We start from the raw sequence: 22,605 nt of genomic DNA on the forward strand, positions 1-22,605 counted from the left end.
CATTTCCACTACTTCTCTCGAGAAAACCTACAATGAAAACATTGGCTCACGAAAGCGTTCTCACTGCCAGAATGCCACAGCGCGAGTGAAAAGTCCGTTTTGTTTTCATTACATCTCTGGGATTTCCGGCTTAACTCCTGAGCTTAGACACCAAATCCCTAGATACCCCACCCACCCAGTTTTTCCTCTTTTTTTTTTTTTTTTTTTTTTTTAAATAACATTTCTACTGCACAGCCCACCAATTACCATTTGGAGGGTGGGAGGGAATGGGGAAAAGAAACCATGCAGAAAAGGATGGTCTTGTCGGAGAGAGCACGCACATCTCCTAAGACAAGAATTATCCAGTTTCTCCTGGCTTCTAGGATTTTCTGCTGAGAAACATGGTTTTAATTCTATACCTGGCCTCTCTCTTCTATTTCTTACCCTCCAGGCTCCCATCTTCCCACTCGGCCACCGAAGCCAGTGCTGAAAGTCAGCCCCAAATCTATGCCCTTTGAAGTTATGTGACATGACATAGAAATCCAAGCCTTTCTTGTACAAAAAGTATGATTACTTCACAGGGTTGTTTTTTTTTTCTCCAGTTATGATAGAAAAATGTTCCAATCTCAGAAAAAACCTCGAAAGGTTCAACCTTTATGTCACAGCTGATTTGGTCACTGTGTGTATAGGCAGCACAGTTCAAACACTGGCTGAGAAAGAAAAACAATCTATGGAAAACACATGAAGGAAGACAACCTCATGCTATAGTAACACTTCTGTCCTGCTCAAGCAAAGGAACCATTTCTGTGCCTTTATGTATTTATCCACCATTGGAGAAGCAGCTTTTCTCTTTTATAGTACTTCCACACACCCAGCTTTCCTTTAGCTACAACCCAATCCAAAATTCCCCTGCAAACACATACAAATTCTTTCTTGCAGTCAACACTCCACCAAGCACGAGCATATTGCTATTTGTCGCATCCACATGAATGCCAAAGCAGTCCGCAAGCTGGCTGGGCACTACTTTTACTTTGCTCTTAAAAGTTGCTCACAAAGTTGTCAAGAAAAATGAGCAATGGCTGGCTGAACAGTGCCTTTTCACCATTCACCGTTACTGTTGCCTATAAAAATCTACCAATCTTTCCATGGGTGATAATAACCAGATATGCATACGGTTTTTGGACACATGGCCCAAGTAATTTCGCAAAAAGAATTAAATAAAGGCAAAAAGCACTTTGTTGGGTGACATTTTTAGTGGGTTCTGAGTAAGTTGAGAGTTCTTTCACTGAATTAGAAGAGGCAGCACCATCGTGGTACAAACAAGCAAGTTTTGCTCTTAAAGAGTGACTCCTCACACACATTCACCCCAGAGCAAGAAGACTGGCCGTGTGTACTGAATGACCTTCTTAAATCCCCTCTCATCAGCCTGCAAAATGGCACTTCTGTCGAAAAGGTTTTACCCAGCATTGTCACTCATAAAACTGAAGATGACTATAACTAGGAGAGATTAGAGAGGGAAAAATAACAGCAGCAAGCTCCTGTTTCTCAGTAAGGCACTCAGGGGCAGCTCCCCACTTGTGCCACCTGGTCAATCCAGTGTGGTCCTGCTGGTTCCAGGGGAATTACGCCACTTGAAACAGGGGCACAGCAGGGTAAACTGAACCCCCACCACTCCTGCAGCCCTGTGGGAATCCTGCTAACCACATAAAGGGCACGGAAGACAACTTTGAAAAACAGGATGGTGAGAAGAACAAAACAAAAAGCTAAGACCAGCAGGGAGAATCAAGGGCATAATATGCTCAGCATTTTTTTTTTATTTTAAATCTGCTTTCAAAATTCGGTGTGATGAATTTCATTCTTTACTGGCAAATGCTGGGAAAGGCTTGGTGCATGGCAGGGCCAGACCCTGGGCAGGACACAACTGGGACAAGCTGAGGTGGCAGCAGGGAGAGGGTGGTTTTTGGCCTCAGGCTGGGTCTGAGCAGAGGGTGATGGAGTGGGGCCCCAGGGTGTGGTGGAGTTGAAGCAAAGGGAAGGAAGGGTTTTGTAACTGGCAGGTTTCTCACCTTTAACTCTTGCCAGGGTTAGCAGGGCCTGTGCTGCTGCCTTGGTGGGAGACACTGAACTGTTGTCCTGTGGCTGCAGCCCTGAGGCTGGCATGCTGACAGGCACCCTCCACACTGCCCTCTCTTAGCATCTCCCACAGGGGCACACTCATGTTGCTTCCACCAGCAGTCTTAAAACTTTAAGCCATCAACATTTCAGCAGCCCTTGTTGAAGCTTGAAGTCTCAGCAAACCAGGGGAGGGCAGCTGGCACTGCAGGCTGCTCCTGTGGGCTGGGGGGTGCCCTGTCCTCAGAGGAGAGTCAAGTTCCCCAGGCGTGCCCTCCACCCCCATCCCTGGGTGCAAGCAGGGCTCTGGGTGAGATCACCCTGCTTGTTTTTCTCTCCACACCCCAGCAAGGACCTCAACAAGGTCCCAGGGGCAGGAAACTTGCTCGTTAAACCACTCTCAGGGCACTGTCAGTTGACACCTTCCTCGTGTCATGTGTCCTCCCCTTACTGTTCAGCAACACCAATTAGCAAAACGTGTTGCTAAATACCTGCTGAAGCAGCAAAGGAGTAGGAGGAGGTGACCAGGTAACTCCTCTGCACTCAGGAAAATCCTAGCAGATTCGAGGGAAGAAACAAGCTTGGAAAAGCCTCATGAAAAGGATTGCAGCTGAATTTCTCAGGTACTGTCATCACATATTTCTAGAAGCCTCTTTTTCCTCACATACTGTTTTCCCCTGGCCTCACTTTTACAAGTCACTCCTGCAAGACCCATTACCCCAGGGAGTTCTGGTGCCATGACAGCCTAGGGAAGGGGACAGCCACCAAGCCCTGTGCCAGCTCAGCTTCAGAGCACCTCTTCCCAACCTGCCTGAGTTTGCTGTTGCAGTCCTGGGGATATTTCAGCTCGTGTTTCCCTCCCCTCACGTGTGAAGGCATCACGATGGCTGAGTCCTGCAGTTAATATGGGTGCACGGGTCCATAATGGTACATTGTAAGTGAATGTCTCAGGGTAGGCAGCAATAATAATTAGCTGTCATGATTTGAAAAAAGGATAATCCATGCCATTGAGTTAACAGTCACTCACACAACACACATGGATTTAACTAATCTTAATTTGGAGAAAAATAACAATTCTAAATATATCAAATAGCCCATTTCATGGCAACCTGCAGTGGTGTTTATCTCTGGCTTCCAGCACATGCGAGTTATTTAGTTTCTCTCACTGGCAGTTTTACCATTCAAAAGCCTGAAATGAACATTCATGGAGCAGGGGTTGCAGTTAAATCCTGCCTGTGACAGGGAGCCTTTTTCATGATGTACATCTAGTACAATATATGGAGCCCAGCACTGGTAGCTGGGACAGGACGAATGAGAAATTCGAATCAACCCCCTCCTCTTTCCTAACACTATCTTTGCAAAAAATTAGCTCAAATTAAATAAAATAAATTAAAATAAAAAATTAGTTCATCTTAATGAACCTCTGCTGCTGCTGTAGTTTTATGTTTGTGAGGGTCTGCTGGCCTGAAGGTGCAGACCTGCCAGTGAATCTGGAGAAGGTCTGGTCCAAGTGGTTCCTGCTCCACAGAGGCTCCCTCCTCTTTGCTGGGGTTCTGTGAAACCACTCAGCATTAAAATCAAGCTGACTGGTACTTTTTTTTAATCTGGGTCATTTCGGAGAATCCTGCTAACAAACAGACCACAGGGCTATGGGGAGGAGATGAGATACCATCAGCCAAATGACAGTGGGAACACCTTCCCAGGTTATTCTTCAGCCAGGACAGGTCACCTGCTTATGTCCAAGATCTGATAAACACGAAAGATAAAAAGAGGTATAAAATACAAGAGTGGTCTATTTTTTTTTTTCCAAAATACCTGCCAGCAGTGAAATAAAAGAAGCAGTGACCAATAACTGCTTGCCAACTCATTGGCCTGGTTACGTTTTGCTGTGCAACAATCTGGTACATCTCTTCGATACTATCACACCCTCTGTACAAGAGGCAGAACTGATTTTTAAACAGGTCAGCCAATTTGAAAAAAAAATAAAACCTGTACAGGGCAGACTGCTCCTAAGCAAGTCACATCCTCCCAGTGCCAGCTAACATGCTACCACATATCTTACGGACAGTGGCAACTAGATGAAAACACCTTCAGAACTCGGATTTGCAAGTTACCAGTCAGAGAAAGATGACAGATTTCGCTATCAGAAGATTTTTAAAAGCTGATTGCAGAGACAAAGTTGCCTTTTTCTCTGCTGGAATATAGAAATGTCTGTCAGACACTTGTGTTGCATACATAAAAACTCTCATAAACTCCTGAATTCTGCCTCAATGTGTCCTTCAAAGCAGCATAAGGTCTGTTGTGTGGTCAAGAGTCATTCAGTGACTTGGGCAAGAAGAGCTACCAAGAAAGTAAAATAAAAAAGACTAAAAGGAAGAGAGGAGGAAAGATCAGGAGCACCCTGTGGCAGGATGAATAGTTGGTGAAGTTTCTGCATCCCAATATCCTCACACCCAGAGCTACGAGATGGACAATGACAGAGCCAAGCTCAGCACTTGACATACCCTCAGAGCATTCAGCCATGGGAAGCTGTAAGGTTTGGTGGCTTAGTCACACCACAGAAGGCTGACAATTCATTCTGACCAAATAAGAAGGTCTACAAAAATAACACAAGATGAAGGAGAGGGGCTGAAACCTCTTTGAGGACAGCAGTGGTGGCAGCATATTTCAGGGAGCCAGAGTGGCGAGTGGGTGATTTCTGGTTTCCCTCTTCAAATATAAAGACTCAATTATCTTTGAACAGCTTGCTTTACACATGAATTGACACATTTATTTTACAATAAATAACTGAAAGTTATCTATGTTTCCTTTACTGTTAATCTACACAAAGAAATAATAAACAGAGCTTGTCTACAAAAATGCAACTACTGCAGTCCTCAGAATTCAATTAAGCTAAAATAATTAATGCTTCCACCATATTAAATTACTTTATACATTTGAGCCACTGAAGTTTTTTTTTATTATTCTTTAATCTTTTTCTCCTTTTTATTTAATAAAAAAAGTTAGTTTCAAAGGGGGGGGGGCTGGCTAGGAGGGGGAAAAAGAACACGATTTGCTGTTAAAATGTAATGGCCTCCTTTAGCTGACACAGCATGTAGAGTGTTTTGTGCCTTTGATTAAAATAACATTTTAAATGCTTTGAACAAACATATCTCCCCATACTTCTAAGGGATTATTTTACATATTTCTTGGTGGAATAAAGAAATTCATTCTTCCTGTCGCAGTACAGAAAGGCTAAGAATATCTTTCGTCACATATAAAGTAAAAATACTGTAGGCTGTTGCATTATTACAAAAAAAAAAAAAATAAAGGGAGGGGGTGGCAGGGTAGGAGAAAGCTGCCTTAGAGATTAAGTTTCCCTTTTATGAAATCGTATTTAGTCTCTTTTTTTAACAAATCTAACAACAATGCTCTACAGCCGCTCACTGGGAAATACCTTTAATGTTAAATGCAGATTCTGATTTTCTTGGCTAATGCAGAAAGCCTTTCTATTGAAATATAAATAAGGGGTTTGGTATATCCCACTAAAGCCTTTCCAGTGAATGACTTCTGTGGGTTTTTCATGGCTACCCTCCATGGCTGTAATGTGAGGCTTTTATCCTACTATTGAAAACTATCCGCTGCTATTAAAAAAAATATGGAAGGACACTGCACCTTTTTATCTCAGAGCTGGGCTCCTAATTGAGAAAGTATTATTACGACACTGTTTTGTGGATGTCCCTATCTCCATGCACTGCTGAGAAAATGCCAATCAAATGATAAACCCTTTTATTTTTCTCAATTCAAACTCTTTCCTACATATTTTTCATTTGATATTCAGTTTAGTCTGAAAGAGATTAGGTGCTCCAGACTGGCTTTTAAATTTTTTTTATGCCTTTTCCACGTGTGAACATCTCCTTCACGACCTCCTATCCCAGCAGATTTTCTGCAGGGCAAAAGCTTTGGTTGTGTTGTTGCTGACCCCCAGAAGCTAGGATGGGACAGCACCCTCTGGCAGCTCTGGGAGTAGCCATTGAGGTACTGTGGACTGAACTTGGGCAGAGATTAGTAAGAGATGAGCTCTGGACTACAGCTGCAGCAGAGTTCTCCTAAACCAACCTTAATAAGCACTGCACACCCTCTGTAAGGGGCTGAGACCATCAGCTCATACAGAGATCAGCAGATATTGGGAGTGCCCAACACCACTCAGGCAGCCTTCAGCAGACTGGGGAAGGTCCTGAATACTTCTCTTCTGCTCCTACCAAATAGAAAAGAAATCCAGCCCTCAAACCTGCTACACCATGATGTAGTCATCTCTACCAAGAAATGTATTCACAACTGCAAAAGGATGAGGAAAGCTGAGAAAGGATGATGAGAAGACAGGTCAGATCTCACGGTAGGTTTGCTTACAATGCTCCAGCACAGGTCTGCCACAGCTAATGCTCCCAAAGCTACCAGCTGCCCCATGTCAAGGTGGTGGCTGCACTAAAAAAAAAAGATTCCTAGAAGAAAACAGTGTAGTCAGTGGGCACTGTGTGCAGAATTTTAAAGCCCACGCCCTCACTGAAGTGATGCCCAAGCCTGTCAGAGATTGGGGACTGGCTCAGAGACCTCCAACACTAAAAGCAGAAATCTCTTAAGCTTCAATTGTAAAGATAGGAGCCTCTCACCAGTCTTCTGGGAATCCCCTCATGGGAATATCTCTACCACAGGCGGGATCCTGGACTTTCAGATCTAATCCCATAGGACAATTCCTAGAGACATTGGGATAGTGGCAGCAAAGACAAACTGTCACTGATCTCCTGTATGGGATGCAGTCAGTTTGAACAAAAAAGGTCTGTTTGAGAGGAGATCCTGCTGTGTAACATAAAGCCCCCACTCACTAGCAGGGAGGAGAGTCATCCTTTCACCACTGCAGAGGGGAAAAACACCCTGCTTGATGGAAGCAACCCCATGCCAGGCACTCTGCAGGAACCACTGCATACCACCTCACCTAGGTGGATAATCATCACCTGCCTGCCCACATCTGAGCAGGGGAGGTCCACTGAACAAACGTTAGCTTCACCACATATGAGAGTTTTAGAAAAAGAAATGCCTGCAATTTGCTCACCCAAGTCTGTGCTCTTGTATCCTCATTCAATCTTCTCATTCAGAAGATCTATTTGGGGTGTGCATGAGAGTGGAGGTGTTGCCCACCCACCCCAAGCCATCTAAGGAGACTCAGGACAGGCAGCACAGGCAGCAGTGCAGGCCCAGAATCTGATATCTACCCCAGGGAAGGAAAATTAAAGATTTAACGAAACCCTGCTTTAGCTCTCACAAAAAAATCTTCTTCCCACTACCCGTCAGTGGGAAGAGGATTTTTCCGCTGACATCACTAGTGTCAGGATACAGTCCTTCCCAGTGAGTCTGCATGTGAGAAAGGGTATCTGCAACAGGACTGAACTGAGCACCTCACCGAAGTTGTCACTGAAGTCCCCTATCCCTCTGCCACTGCTACTTGCTTAAGGATGCTCCTGAAATGTTATCTGACCCCAAATTTCTGCTTTTTCCCAGATGTACAGGCTGCCCCTTAGCTCTCCAGGCTGCCTGAGAGGCCCCTTTTTCCAGCAGCTGGCCCTGCACAGACAGCTACAATGAATTAAACAGGGATGGACAGCCCTGCAGAGCCATGAGGATGCTCCAGATGGACGGCTCCTATAAAGACGTGTTGCTGAAGCCTGTTTCATGGCACTTTCTAGAGGACTCCAGTTAAAAGATTACCTAGGCAAGTTGACTGAGTGTAAAACGTGCTGTACCTGCAATGTTCTCCTGCTTGGGGCAAATTCCTTTTGTAGGCGTGAGAAGACGGTCTTCTTCATCGGGTGTGACTTGGATCCCGATTTCCACTGGCTCTGACACTTTCCTGAGCTCGGCGCGTGAGGAGGGGGGAGGGCTGCTCTTATCCATGCTCTTTTCATAGCAGACACCACCAGTGCCATTGCACTGTTTTCTCTTGTGCTCTATAAAAACCAAGATGTCTCCCAGCGGGAAGTTCATCTGACACTGTCCGCAGGTTAGCAAGTCGGGGTCTGTCCCGCCCGCGGCGATGCTGATGCCGCCGGGGTCTGCTATTGCCAGGCTCTCGTCCTCGTCGGCCAGTGCCGGTTCCACATGGTCAGCCTCTGCTTTGCATGGACAAGGAGAAAGGGAGGGAAGGGACCAGGGGAAAAGAGAAAGAGATTGCTTTGAGTGTTTGAGACTCTCAAGGATGCATCACCAGAGGCCCAGCCTCCCCCACCCCCCCTCAAAGGAGCCAAGCCTGATTAGATCTTTCTTTTATTTTTCAGCTTTTCCGCTCTCCCAGAATGATTTCAATATATTTTGCAACCAAGCCTGCCTGAAACAAAATGGAAAGGCTGACCTGGCATAGCTTTCTTGACAGCTCCTTCCCACTGCTGCCAGCACTGCAAGGATATCAGCAAAGAGCCATTTTGCAAGCGTTCGAGCCCCGAGTCACATTCTGAAATAGTTCCTCTCTTTTTATCCCACCTTCTCATTCCCTCCGCGTCTCCCAGCCATCTGGCCAAGGCCCCATCCAGCAAAGCTTATGCACCCAAATCTTTCCTTCCTTTTCAGAGAGAGGGGAAAAGCTTTTATGCACCAAACTGGCAGGACCAGGCTCTCCATGTCATGCAAAATTAGTACCACCTTGTCCCATTACAGAATTACCAGCAGGATTAAATGACCACCCATTAGCAGAAATTACCAAAAAAACTGCTTGCAAGACTAGCATAAGCAGGGTATGGTCTCATGAACAGTTAAGGGGTTTCAAAAGTGTGTACAGTGGGAAAGGGAATGAGGCACTTATTTAACATACTGGAATATTGGCTGAGCCTGAAATATTCCACTCTATGTTTCCAATGGCAAATAACCCTGACATTGCTATATAGGCTAATAAAAGGGGTTTTTTGTTTAAATCTTGTCCACAGGCTGGTTGAATTTCCTACCTTTACCCCCAAACACTGGGAAAGAAATTCTGAGTGACCTGAATCAATTTCTAAGAAATATGTAACTTCTCATTTCACAATTAATAAAACCCAGTATATTTTAAATGAGTATTTAGAAGATAATTTTTACACTATAAAATAATTGTGGATCAAAATCCGTTTCTGGGGCAAAACATGTTTTTTGGTTTATTTTCTCTTGTTCTGCCATGTAACTGCCAAATCATACAAACCTTGGACTTTACTCAGGCAAAATTTCCACTGACTTTTGCCTAAGGCTGGTTTGCCTCTGCAAGGACTATAGGATTTGGGCTGAACTAAACAGAGGAACTAACAGTATGTAAATCAGTGACTGAGACCTCTAATCGAATCAGGATTAAAGGAAGAGGAGGAAAAATCTTCTCTATTAGCCCAAGCAGTTTCCTCATGGATTTCCTGGGGAAAGTAAGTAACACAAATGTCTCAAAGAAGTAAGACTGTGATAGACAGAAGTTATAATTCAGACCTGGATACTTCTGAATTCTGAAAACAAAAGGATTTTTGTTCCACTCTTCAGCAATTGTAAAAAAAAAAAAAAAAATTTATATATATATATATATGTGTGAAAACAACGAATACATAGAATAGGGGCAAGAGGTAGAAGGTGGAATGCATTGCCTGGCAACAAAAATGGCTAAGCCTTGGAAAAAAGGTAGTTTAGAAAAAGAATCGCTCCCATTTTTGCTTTCCAGAATAAATAACTGCTCAGCATATCTACCAGCTGTATTACAAGTTGCATGAGAGCTCTCTAACAGCAAAGCAAAGAGCAGCAGCAGTGCCAGCAGGAAAGGACAGGGACCCCAGAGAAGTGCCCAAGCATGGACCATCCTGCTGGAGCCGACGATGGGCACAAGAAGGCTTATGTTTCCCAACTCACTCATTCTGAAAATCATTAATTACCTTTTTCCCCTTAATCTAAGTTTAAAAGGAGTTTGAAGACAATACTGAGCAATTAATTCTCCAATTTATACCATGAAAAGATGTCTCCTTGCCTTAGTGAAAATGTGACTATAACCCTGTGCTGAAAAGGCACTGCTGGGAAGGGAGCGGGTACCTGTGAACAGTGTGTCACGATGCAAAAGGTAATTATTTAGTGCTGCAGTTCCCTTTAATGATCTAACATTGAACAATATTGTTTATATTGAAGAGAGCTTGCACCTTTAATTACCAATTACATATACATCATTTTAGAGCCAAAAGAAAAGCACTGTGAAAAGGGTCTTTTAGAAATGTGCACACAATTTGTAGCCAGAATTCCTATTAAGGGGGAATAGTGTGTCAAAATATTTTTTAAAACTGTACAGAGAGGCACTCACAGACACGAAGATACACAAGCGGGAGATGGGACAAAGAGCTGGAAAAGACAACACGAAAACAGGAACTGAACTAGGGGTCGTAAGAATAAAAGATGGCACGGGGGAAAAATGCTTGCTACTAGTTTCCTGGAAAGCCTTTTGATTAAAGTCTGTGTCTTAAATTACAATGGCTGAATTTTGGCATTTATATATATATGTAACAAATAAAAAGAAAAGCACGGATCTCAACTTTATTATCTTTTGATGTGAGGATTTTTTTTTTTTTTTGCCTGTGATTTAGATCGTGCTCTTCAGAAAATGTAGCAAAATTGCTGCAATTGATAAAGGTCCTGACCAGGCGCCTGTGGAAACATGAAGGAGGTTTGAACAGCTAAACTGTTACAAATTCTTTCTTTTCAGTTCTACATTTCATTTGAATATTAGTTAAATCCACATATGCCTATTCGCTTACACTCGCTCACTCTCTCTTTCCAAGGACTCTGCAATGGCACTTTTTTAAAATAACATCTGGTATTCCTTCATATTTTGGCAGTCGTCACATCACCAAAAATCAGCTTTTCGTTTTCTTGGTACGCCGAGCCCTCGTGATCAGTAGTAATTGGGTTTCAAATTATCAAAAGATTTTTTTTTTACTCAATTCTATTTCTGATTTGAGCTTAATAAATCATCAATCATGAGACCAGCTATTCACGCAACAATGCAGAAGCTATATTACATCCCCTTATTCACAACATGGAAAACAGACACAAAAGAATGAAAAACAAAATACTGAATAGATCTTCAAATGCATTTTATCCATGTCAATTTGCATTTATTTTTTTTACTCAGAATAAAAAAAAAAAAGAAGAAAGAAAAGGCTTCCTATTGACAACTCAATTAAGCCATTAAAAACCTACATTCAAGTAACATTACAGGAGAGATTTAAAACCCACAAAGGGAAAGAGAAAAAAGCCTGCAAGTCCAGCCCATAACGCATCGGGTCATGCCTGGTTAATACAACAGCCAAGATCTTAGGCTGTTTAAGGAGCCCTTTAATACCAGTGGGGCAATTTAGGCCAGTCTCAATCTAAAGTTCTGACTCTGCTTGTGTCTGTGGGTTTAAAATTAGTCACTTCACATTATTTGAATTTAACTCTGTGGTTTCATTGCTGTTGTCGGTAGATGAGTTTAGAGGTAGGAGGGTGTTCCTTAGCAAGTATTTATTTAAAATTAATTTATTTTTTTAAAGAAGAAGAAATTAGGCAACACAAAAAAGCAGAAGGGAAAATATATCATGTCGCTTACATGAGAAAAGTGGAAAAAAAAAGCGAGCTATTTCCAGCCAGGACTCGTGCCCTGGTTCTTTCAGGTGTGTTAAGGTGTGCCCAGTATTTTCCCTACATCCAGAGATTCCTACACAGAGGATTGCCTTGGCATTGCCTGCCTAGAGAGCACAGTGAGTTGGCGATGGGCAGGCTTTGGGGACATGAGTGACACAGTTGTTATATGATGGCTTTGTGAAATTAAAGCAACCGGACAATCCAAATCATTCGCTTTACTTGAAAAAAACATTTTGCTTGCTAACTGGACTCTAAGCAGCATCTCCAAGGTCTATGGCTGCCTATCACACCAAAATACAGTGGACAAGCCTCTTAATTCCAAAAAGGTACTGTCACAAAGCCACCAGCACTCCTACTCCAGCGTGGTGACATCATTAGAGCATATGTGCCCCATGCAAACAATGCTCTCATGCCCAGTGTTAAAGTGAACACACATGCTAACTACTTCCCGCCTGTCAGTTGTCTCAAAATCTTGCCCACTAATAGTGGAAAGACTGTTTTGTTAAAAATCATTTCCAAGGCTTTAAAGACAAAATCATGGATGCTTGTTCACAGAGTTTGGGTGAGGTTGAGTCCAGACAACAATCATTTATTTTCTTGTCTTTTAATTGCTCTGCAGAACCAGGGTAAGAAGGCATCTAGAAGTTGCCAACCTATTCTCTTCCTTATTTTTCTTGTTCTACAGTATCAAAATGAGGTAAAGGCGGCAGAGGAAGCGTTTTGGTGTTGGGCCAAAGTGTTGCATGTGAAACATTCTCCCCATAGCTGGTTTGTGCACAAATCAATAACGGAGTGGTGAAGGTGATTACTGCCAGTGCCTTCACTGCAGAGGTGCTGCTGGGTGCCCTGCCTGCCCCAGCACCCTGCCACAGCCTCTGCCCACTCCTGTGGCTCTACCCCAGGGGTCACCCTTCTCTGGGACAAGCTGGGGGTGCCCAGAGTCCACCTTGGGGACACAGTTCCTGGTGGTCAGGTACAGTATACTACCTAGAAATGTGCTGCAGCACATCAAGCGCACTGTTCTCCTCACACTGTCACTGCTCTGTCTCTGGCACAGCCAGAGAGAGCTCAGCCTAGCTGGGGAGTGAGCACAAAGGACAGACTTGCTCTTCAGGGTGTTGGCCCAAAGCAGGCCTGAAAACGATGTCCCTTCAATCAACTCCCACATGTCACATTTACTGTAACATCGACGTGCTTAACGGAAATAGCTCGAGTCACACGCTCTCTGGCTGGGTTATCACCCAGATCGGTGTCAGGATCCGTGCTGCACAAAGACTAACGCTGCTCAAAGCGGGCAAAGCGGCTCCTCGCCGTCGAAGTTTATCAATAACCCGCTTCCAGAGCATCCCAGCAGCTCCCTGCAGCCACAAGGTGCAGAGCTGAGATTATGCCTACATACTGCAGCAGCACTGCACTCAGCGGCACCAGGCACCACTTATCTGCCACCAGTTTTTAATTTTTCTGAAGACTGCAAAAACAATTGTTTGCGGCATTTAATTTTTTTCCTGAACGTCAGTCTGAGGCTGAGCTCGCCTGGAGAGGCAGCTCGATGGAGACGCCCCCGAAGCGCAGGGGAGCGCAGAGTGCCTCGCTGTCCCAGCGGCTCTCGGCATGGCAAAGTGCACAAAGGCAGCGGGAGCAGCGGCAGGCGAGGCTGTGCCCCTCGGAGCCGGCCGGTCCCGCACGCACAGCCGCAGGTGCGGGGCCCCGGGCAGGATGGAGCCGCCCCCGGGCACCGCCAGGGGACCGGGACACGGCGGTGCAGCCACCGGGCGAGAAATGAATGACCCGGCCACCCCAAGGCTTCACAGCCGCAGAGGGCTGCGAGGCGAAGGGCTGTGCTGCAGCACCGGGACCTCAGACACCTCGTGCTGCAGAAATCTCTCAGAAAGCAGTTTAACCCTCTGCACGCACCTGAGACAGAACGAGCCCGAGCACTGCCACAAAGAGCCAGTCAACACATCAGGATTTAGGGGAAAGAAGAAGGAAAACGACACAATTACCACGCTGGACCCAAACAGGACATAAGACAAAAGCATCCGAGAATCTGCACAAATCTCCAACACTTGTCAGATGTTATTTCTTCAGAAACTCTGTACAGTGTTACAGAAGGGAGTAGTGTGTCTCTTAAGTAAACTATACATTAATAAAAAAATATTTACTGCTTTTGAAAGCAGAAAATGTATAGGCTCTTCTATAGACTGCAGAAGCTGTAAATCTCTGCAGATAAAATGGGATGTGATGATGTGATATAAAAGCATTCTTTGTTCCCCAGTGAATACATTTGTTTTATTTAAAACTAAACGACAACCAAGGAGAGAAAGGAGTGCTTGGTGCCACAAAAGGAGAAGGAGCAGTATTTGGGTACAGGCTTTCAACTGGCATAGAAAAGAATACTAGAAGCAGAGATTCTTACCCAAGGATTTAAAAGGCATGGTCAAAATTAAGTAATTGGTTCTGAGCATATATTAGGCACACAACAGCACTGTCCTTTTCTTAAATATCAGACTCAACAGAGACTGAATTTTTCAATTGTTTATGGCACACTGTTGCTCATATACTATTTTCTTAAGCCTTTTTTTTTTTTTTTGCTTTCATTGAAGCATACTCATTATAATATTCAGCGAATTTATGGCTTCTTCCAGTGGCTTAGTAAAAGGGGTCATAAAAAAGTTAAGTAAACCAGTATGTTTTTTTCCTCTCCCTTAACTTTGGATTCCTTTTTTGTACTGTGCTGTCTAGTGCTTAGTCTTTGGAAAGTACCTTGGGCATATCCAGCACATACACAAATTATCAGCTGCTCCAGGAAAAAAACAAAACGGAATTTCTTGCACTGAGGCAACTACACAAAAGACTTGCATATGTCAAAAATACAGAACTAAGTCCCTGTGAATGCTGCACCATTAATCAAATCCCCGATCTGGTGTCACTTTTGCCAGTAAAATGATTATATTCTTCTAACCCCCTTCTACTGGCGCGTGCCTGCAATGCATGAAGTGTGTCCCTCTACTTTAATTTGTTTTCGAATAGCCTGCTTTAGGCATTTTTTATATATCCTTTGAAAAAAAAAAAAAAAAAAAAAAAAAAAAAAAGAAAGAAAGAAAGAAAAAAAAAAAAAAGAAAAGCAAAGAAATAAGCTGCTACTTAAAGCTCCAGCAAAGATCTACAGTATTGAACAAGCAACAGCTTTTTGAGAAGGAGGGCAGATACCGAGAAAATTTAACTGATGTTCAGGAGCCTCTAAGGCTGCAACTGAGTGCTGAGAAATGGTGTGCAGCCTGTTCAGATACATTTTAAAAAGTAAATAAACACGGAGGAGGAAGGTGCTATAGTACAAGCAGCTGAATGAATCATGCATTTATCAATGCATGCAGTTATTGATGCCTTTTCCCTCCCTCGTTAAAAAGATACATACATATTAAGCCGTCTATAGACTATGCTGATGTTTCACCAAGTGCTTTAGTGGCACTGCTAACTTTAATGCATGTGGGTAACCCCCAGCCACTCTTTATTTTTCCACATGCTTTCTCTGGACGGTACCGAAGGGAAACTAAATTCAACCAACAACTTCACTGCAACCCTAGAGAAACCGAACTGCAACCAAAGAGGAGGAAATGCTCTGGCAAGGAGGCTGAGAACCATTTTGGGGTAACAGGTCTCTGCAGGGAGGCTTTTCCACCAGGTTTTGACCTGAGGGAATGAGAAAGGTGAGAGGCAGAGGAGGGAGTGAGAGGAAGGGGAACTTGGGTGTATGTGCACTTGGTGGGCAGAGGAAGGGGAGGAGGAGAGAGGGATAGCTGTTTCTCTTTATAAAAGTCAACAATCATGCAATGGAAGGAAAGCCACAGTAAGTGAAGTCTGAGGTTTTGGGAGGGGAGAAGGGAAGGTTTTCCCTATGGCTGTGCAACACTAGCATCAGCAACAGCGCAGGCACTGTGCTCTTCAGCTTATCGGTCTATCAAATGAGCTGGCTGCTGTCTATATGCTTCCAACTAGCCCAATTCAAACATTAAATGAAGTAGAGAAATCATCAGATAAATTACTGGTCCTCTCTACCCAAGAGTGAAGGGTTTTTGTACAGTTGATGACAGCCTTGATCCTTTGTCTGACCCAATTTACTTCTCTTGAAGGTTAGAATAAAGCGCATTTTCCTGTCAGGATAAGCATGCACATATTGCACCCTAAAAATAAGACACTTCTGCTATGTTAATAGTGCTGTAACTTGATGGACTTCTCAGGATGGGTGGAGCAGATATCCAAAGCTTCCCATGTGTACACCACTAAATTATATATTTGGGCAAGAAAGTGTCCTGCTAAAGTCCATCTACGACACGCAAGCCGACTGCAGCAGAGAGCAGCACAAGCCTGTCGGAGAAGCCTGTGAGATGCTCAGCAGCAACTTCTACATGACAGATGTGATTTTGTGTTTATTTCTCTAGAAAAAAAAAAAAAAAGCTTATTTTCATTTGCAGGAACTACAGGTAGTTTGCTCTAAGGACCTGAGGATCAAAGTACAGTTAACTATCTTGTATCAGATCCTCTCGGCAGGAGTACATGTGGCTTTCTGATATGTAATCGAAGCCAATTTCTGTACATGTGTGTCTGCTTTGCTGCTCCACACATCTTATCCTACAACTCCAGCTTCTTCCCTCTGTGTTTTCACATCCACTGGAACAAACATATGGATCTCCATGGGCTCCCCCCACTCCCCACCACGCAGGAGCTCGCTCATGTGCAGGTATCATTACCCCGATCACTATCTGACAACAACAAATTGAGAATTTAAACATTGTCTGTTGACAATAAAAAGCACCGTTAAAAACTAATTTTAATTAAAAACTCCTGTCCGCCCGAGTCAATTAATCAGCCGCGATTTAGTTAAAAATAGATTTGTCTCGCTGTCAGCCTCTCTCGGCTAGCTCTGTATAGATCTTCGCATGAAAATCAATACTGCAAGTTTGCGCCGAGCGCGTTCGGTGCGCGCCGGGTGGATGCGGGTGCGGCCGTGCGGGGCGCGGGGTGCGGGCTCTGACCATGCAGGCTCTGGCCATGCAGGGTGCGGGCTCTGGCCGTGCGGGCTCCGATGGTTCGGGCTCCGGCCGTGCGGGCTCCGGGCTCCGGCCGTGCGGGCTCCGGCGGCGCATCCCCGCGTCCCGCGGCGGGGCCGGCGTGGCCATCGCACGGGCTGGGAGCTCCCCCTAGTCGCCAACCCCCGCCACTGGCGGCCGAGGCGCACGGCAGGCTCCGGCAGCCCGGCGAAGTTTATTTTGGAAAGTATTTTCCATCAACAAACAACGCAACGGGCAAAGAGATCCAGGTAGGAAATGTGGGAGACGAGCTAACATCGCGTGAGGAGCGTTTTTGAAGCAGAGAGGTTTGCTCGCAGAGAGCTCAGCCCTGAAGTCAGCCAGTGCCTATAAATGATATCAGAAATTTGCACTACTTCTTCGAGCGCACACTTCTCTAAGTCATAATTATTACCAAATATGCCACAAGACAACTCTTTGTTCTGCAGAGAAACACGCATTTTGTGCAAAACAAGGCTTCCCACCATGCCTATTAAAGGCAGCCAGTTTGTAAAATCTTGAAGAGTTTTATTTCTCGCTATTTAAATAAGCTTGACAAAATATGCTCTGCATCTGCCGATCAGAAAAAAAAACTGCAAAATGGTTTCTCACCCACTGCATATCTATTTAAGCCACCGGACATATCAACCAAAAAGGACAGAACAACCCACAGCCACAACCTAGTTACTCTGCACCAGTTAAAAAAAAATATTTTTTGAAAGAGCAGAAACCATGAAAATGTGCCAGTAATTTTTTATTTATCTTGTAAGTCCAATACAAATATATTCAAATGAAAGACGACCTGGAATTCAACAGCATACAACCTTTTTCTTCCCCTGTCCTACTTAAAGTAAGCACATGTAATGTCTTTTAAAAGCATGTTAAGATTTTCTGTGCACAGCCATGCAGGTATTATGAAAAAGTCATCCATCCTTAAAATAATAGTAATTTCCTCTCTAATTCTTCAGTCACAGCTTACATTCTCTTTGTATTAGAGTTGATTACATTGGTGTGGGTTTTGTTCTGCAGGGAAAGTGCGTTAATTGTACTAAATCTAAATGCATTTTAAGAGAAGCTCCTTGGAGCGATTTGCAAAACTTTGACATGCAAAAAATCATAGGGGTTTTTGTTATGATTTTTAATGACTACGTACAAAACAAAGTGATACAGGAAATTATTGCTCTTCCTAGGAAACCTGTTGACCAGGTACTGAAGACCTGCCTTGGGAAACCTGGTTCTCTGCCTGGAATTGTATGATTTTCCTGTGCCTTTCTCTCCCAATCTTTGCTGCTGCTCTACAGAAATGTTCTTGCTTTGCCGCCTTCTGCAAAACTGCTACCAGCGAGCTTTTTACATGCTTTTGACTTTCACATTTCCTTTAAATGCAAAATGCAGAGCTAGTTTGAAAACAGATTTCTTAAGTTAAAAATGGAAGATCTTAAGCTGGAAAAGTCAGCAAATTGAACCAAACCAAAATAACATTTCTTTGCACAGAGCAGCTCAACACTTCAGCCTCCTCTTCTATACATAATCAGCTCTTTTGCATTGTCCACCCATTTAAATGAGCTTGGCTACCAAGCTTGCTCTGTCCACCACCAGTGAAGAAAGGTCCAGAGTTGCTCTTTTCTCTCAGTATGTTTCACATCTTTTTTTTTTTTTTTTTTTTTTTTGCACATGCACCTTTACAAGGCTGCCTGGGTGAGCCTGGAAAGGACAGGCAGGCCACCCCGTTTTGCAGTCTTAAAGACCCCTGTGCTAATGAGATGCTGCAACTCTGGAGCACAACTACATTGCACTTTCTCTCCTTTTTGAGTTTGTTTGTCTCACACTCAGGATCTAAACATTTCTCCAAAACACCAAGTGCATGAAACCAAATAAACTCCAGCTGAACAGTGTCAGAAAACCCTTCTCTCTCTCTGTCTCTCTCCCCATCTCTTCCTTTGCCTGGCAGAGACCTCAAATCCATCCTGAAATGCAACTCCCCTGACAGATGCCAAAAAGGGAGACAGGGAGAAAAAAGCCCAAGCTAAACACGACATAAAGGCAAGATTTCTGAAAACAGTATCAATTCATCCTGGCTTTGGGGGCTTGGCTTGGGATTGACTATTTTGTTTTAAATGCATTGGTTTCCTATTCTGTTTGCCCACTACTTTCCAAACTCCCCTTTGGAGAGGACACTGCCTGGCTGCTTTTCCCCCATGAATGACACTTCCCAAGGAGTGCAAAGACGACGACCCCCTCTCCTGCAAGCCTGCAGCTGAGGCTCAGACCTGTGCACTGAAATGCCTGCGCTCCTGCTCCCCAGCCCCAACCCCAGCCCGATGCAGCTCCCCCCCGCCCCCTCGCCTCCCACCACCTCCTCCCCTGGATACCTTCATTTTTTTTTCCTGCCACTGTTCAGTATGCAGGCTGATTTCTCCGCCAGCTTCCTCAGGATGGAGAGATAGATAAATACAAGAGGGTAGGGAGGGAAGCTCGTGCTGCTCTGCTCTCCATTCCTCCCCCAGCCTTCCCGCTAAACCCATTGTACACGCAGCTCCTCGGCACCTTTGAATACTCTCCTGCCTCATTATTTACCTTCAAGTAAAGCGATCGGAAAAGGAGATCAAATTGGAATAACAAACCTACCTGGCTATCTTCTCCACCCCCCTTCCCCCCCACCCCCAGCAGCAACAGCAGCGAGAAAAGAAATGTTTCATCCATTGAAACAAATTCAGACGTGCGCAACAAAACAGATTTTCCGCACACCCCCTTTCAACACCCCACATCTCCTCGCAAGTGAGACAGAAAACAAGTGGGAGAAATTACACTGGGCGATTTAGGTGGCTGTTGATGCTTTTTCTTTTAAAAATAAAATTAAAAGACAGAAAGGGGGGAAAATAAGAAGCCACCAACAAAAAGGCTAAGACATTTTCCAAACCGGATGGCTAAAATAAAAAATGCAATTAACGAAGGGGAGGGAATTGAGGAAGGGGGGAATCCACCTTTTATGGTGATGCAAATCTGGCTCCAAAATAACAATGAATTAAAAACAACCCCCCTAGAAAAAGCTGAATACCAGATGCATCTTCATCAAGGTTCCACCAGCTGATGGGCTGGGGGTGGAGTGAGGGGTACTTTTTAAAAAATAAAGACGCACATTAAAAAATGCGCATATATATATACACACACACACATATATATATGTATGTATATATGAAAAAAAATAATGCAGAAACAATGAAAGAAATTTATATTTCGGAACTCAAATCGTCCCCCAGCAGTCCTCCGGTATGAAAAGAAAATCCCAATGGAGGTGGAAAAATTATATACACATATATATCTCGATTCCCAAGGAAATCTTACAAACAGAAATTTATCACCGGTAACAAAGAAAGAGAGGAGCTCGCAAGCACCAAATGCTCCTGGCAGATGGCTCCTATTCTTGGCTTTCAGAGGAGGGGAGAGAAGCCGGGGAAATATTTTATTTATTTATTTAAATTTTTTAAAATCTCAACATAAATATTCGGATCCGCTGCGGCTCAGGCTCAGCCCCAGGCTGGCTCCGTGCAGCCGCCGCCCCCCGCAGCACAACAACTTGCGGACTCGTCTTGCGGGGCGGGGGGGGCAGGGGTCCGGCCGGGCTTCCAGGGTGAGGGACATTTTCTTACCGCCCCCCAAACTTGTCCTACGCTATAGGAGGGAAATGGGCCCCCCCCGACCTCCGCCTTCCCCGTGCCCCGGAGGCGTCGGAGCAGCGCGGAGCGCTGGGGGCTGCACGCCCCGGGAGGCGTCCCCGCATTTCCCCCCTGGCGGCACAAGCCCCTGGGGACGGGAGCGGCGGAGCAGCGCAGCGGGGCGCCCGCTCGGGGACCTGCCCCCTACTCTGCCTGCAGGCACTCGCCCCTCTCCCGGAGCTGTAGGGGTGGGAACGGGGAGGAGAGGGATTCTGGTGCTGGGGGGAGGGGGATGCCTCCTTCCCTTCCCCCCCCCCCCCCTTTATTTTTTTCCTTCCCTATTTTTCTCTTTTTTTTTTTTCTTCTTTTTTTTTTTTTTTTTTTTCGGAGGAGGGGGGCGGGGGGGGGGAGGGGGTGAGCATATGTGTGTATTTTCACTTACAATGGGAGCTTCAGCAAAGTGCAGCCTCCGCTCCTGCCCCGCAGGCGAGCCGGTGCCGCTGCCCGACCCGCATTTCGTGCACTCCATCCCCGGTCCCCGCCTCGGCTTTCCTCGCGCCCCCCGCCACCGACAGAAACTCCCGCTCGCACCCGGCCCCTCGGCAGCCCCTGCCCTGCCTCTAGCCCCGGCCGAGCTGGTTCTGCCTTGCCCCGCGCTTAGGAGGAGAGTTCTTCCCCGCCGGCGATGCACCTGGGGTGGGCAGGGCGCAGCTGGCCGTCTACCTGCCCCGCGCTCCAGCGCCGGGGGCTCGGCCCCGCCGCCAGCCCACCGCCTCCATGTGCTTCCCGCTAATTCCCCCCGGCCGTTCCGCGTCTCCCTCCCTCGCTGCCCACCTTGGTCCTCCTCCGCCCCCCCTCCGCGGCCCGGCTGTCACGCCGAAACAAGGCTCTCGGCCAACTTTTCCCACCGCTCCGTGCTGCCCCGAAGCGAGGAGCGAGGAGCGGGGCCGCGGGCGAGCGGCGGAGCCCCGGCGGGGTGGCCCGGCCGGGCCCGGGTGGCTCTTGCCGGCCCGGAGCAGCGCGCCCCGCTCCGCCGCGCCCCGCGCACGCCGCCGCTGCCCGAGAGCCCCGCGCCGCGCTCTGCCCGCCGGCAGCTCCCTGCCCGCTCCACGCCGCCTGCCCTCCCGCCTGCCTGCCCGCCTCACCTCCGCACCGCTGCAAAAACGCACGGCAAACTTCGGGCTTCTCCCCCCCTCCACCCCCAGCCCATCCCCCCCAGCCACACACCCCCCTCCCCTCTTTAATTCCCTTCTCCTCTCCCTCTCTCTGAAGTCATTTACCAGCTTTGGTTGCTCCTGGAGTTTCCCCCCCACACCCCCCCTCCCCAACCGCTTCCTCCCCTTCCCTAATTTTGCTTCTCGATTTCGGCTCGTTTTGGTTCCAAGTTCAAACTTACGTGTGATAATCTCTCTTTGTGACAAGTGCTGCGGGTTTCCCTGCTTGCGACGGGACATTGCCCTGGCATTTACACTGGCATCGCCTGGAGAGCTGCACTGGTTTGGGGGGATGTGTTGGGGGGCCGATCCTCCTCCTCTTTTTTTTTTTCCTCTTTATTCTTCTTCTTCTTTATCGAGTTCTTCTTTCAAAAAAATCAAAAACGAAAAAAAAGCCTCCGTTTTGTTGCTGCTGTGGTGCACTGGATGGGATTCCCTCTCAATTAAAAATCATCATCATCATCATCATCAGGAAAAGCTCTTTCTCGTTCTTTTTCTGTTTCTCTTTCATACACTGTCTTTTCTCCACTGCTTCTGCCACTTGGACTTCCAGATCTCTTCTTGAACTTAGGAGGATATGCACCGCCAGTGACACTTTTCTCTTTCCCTCTTTCCAGAGTGCTTGACAAATTGGCAAGTGCGCTTTTCCACCAGGAGGTTAAAAAAATTTAAAAAGAAAAAATTAAAAAAAAAAAAAAAAGCTGTAGAAAAAAAAGAAGAAAAGTACTAGAATTGGGATAGCCCCCAGACAAAAAAAAAAAAAAAAAAAAAAAAAATCGCCAAAAAAAACTGTTTCTCAGAGATTGACCCTTGCTGGGTAGATATATAGAGAGAATTTTTTTGAAAAGGGGTAGCCGAAACTGTGTCTCCTCTTTCCCAGTTCAAGTGGCACTGCTTTGCCCTGGTGCTTTTGGATTGCCAGTGCTCCTGCACCACTTT

General features: G+C 45.6%; 1 protein-coding gene across 2 annotated transcripts in view; it reads right to left on the reverse strand.

Moving 5' to 3' along the window:
- The window catches only part of BCL11B (BCL11 transcription factor B), a 90,948-nt gene extending 68,567 nt beyond the window's left edge, over window positions 1-22,381 (reverse strand). For both annotated transcript variants that reach the window (XM_079308173.1, XM_079308172.1), the window contains exons 1-2: window positions 21,849-22,381; window positions 7,869-8,234 (exon numbers count right to left, since the gene is read on the reverse strand). In XM_079308173.1, the coding sequence (XP_079164299.1) occupies window positions 7,869-8,234; window positions 21,849-21,906 (424 nt within the window). In that variant the 5' untranslated portion in view covers window positions 21,907-22,381. The remainder of the gene's footprint in view (window positions 1-7,868; window positions 8,235-21,848) is intronic.
- Window positions 22,382-22,605: the final 224 nt, after the last annotated feature.

The sequence above is a fragment of the Erithacus rubecula genome (assembly GCF_903797595.1).
Source record: "Erithacus rubecula genome assembly, chromosome: 6".
In the NCBI taxonomy this organism is placed as follows: domain Eukaryota; kingdom Metazoa; phylum Chordata; class Aves; order Passeriformes; family Muscicapidae; genus Erithacus; species Erithacus rubecula.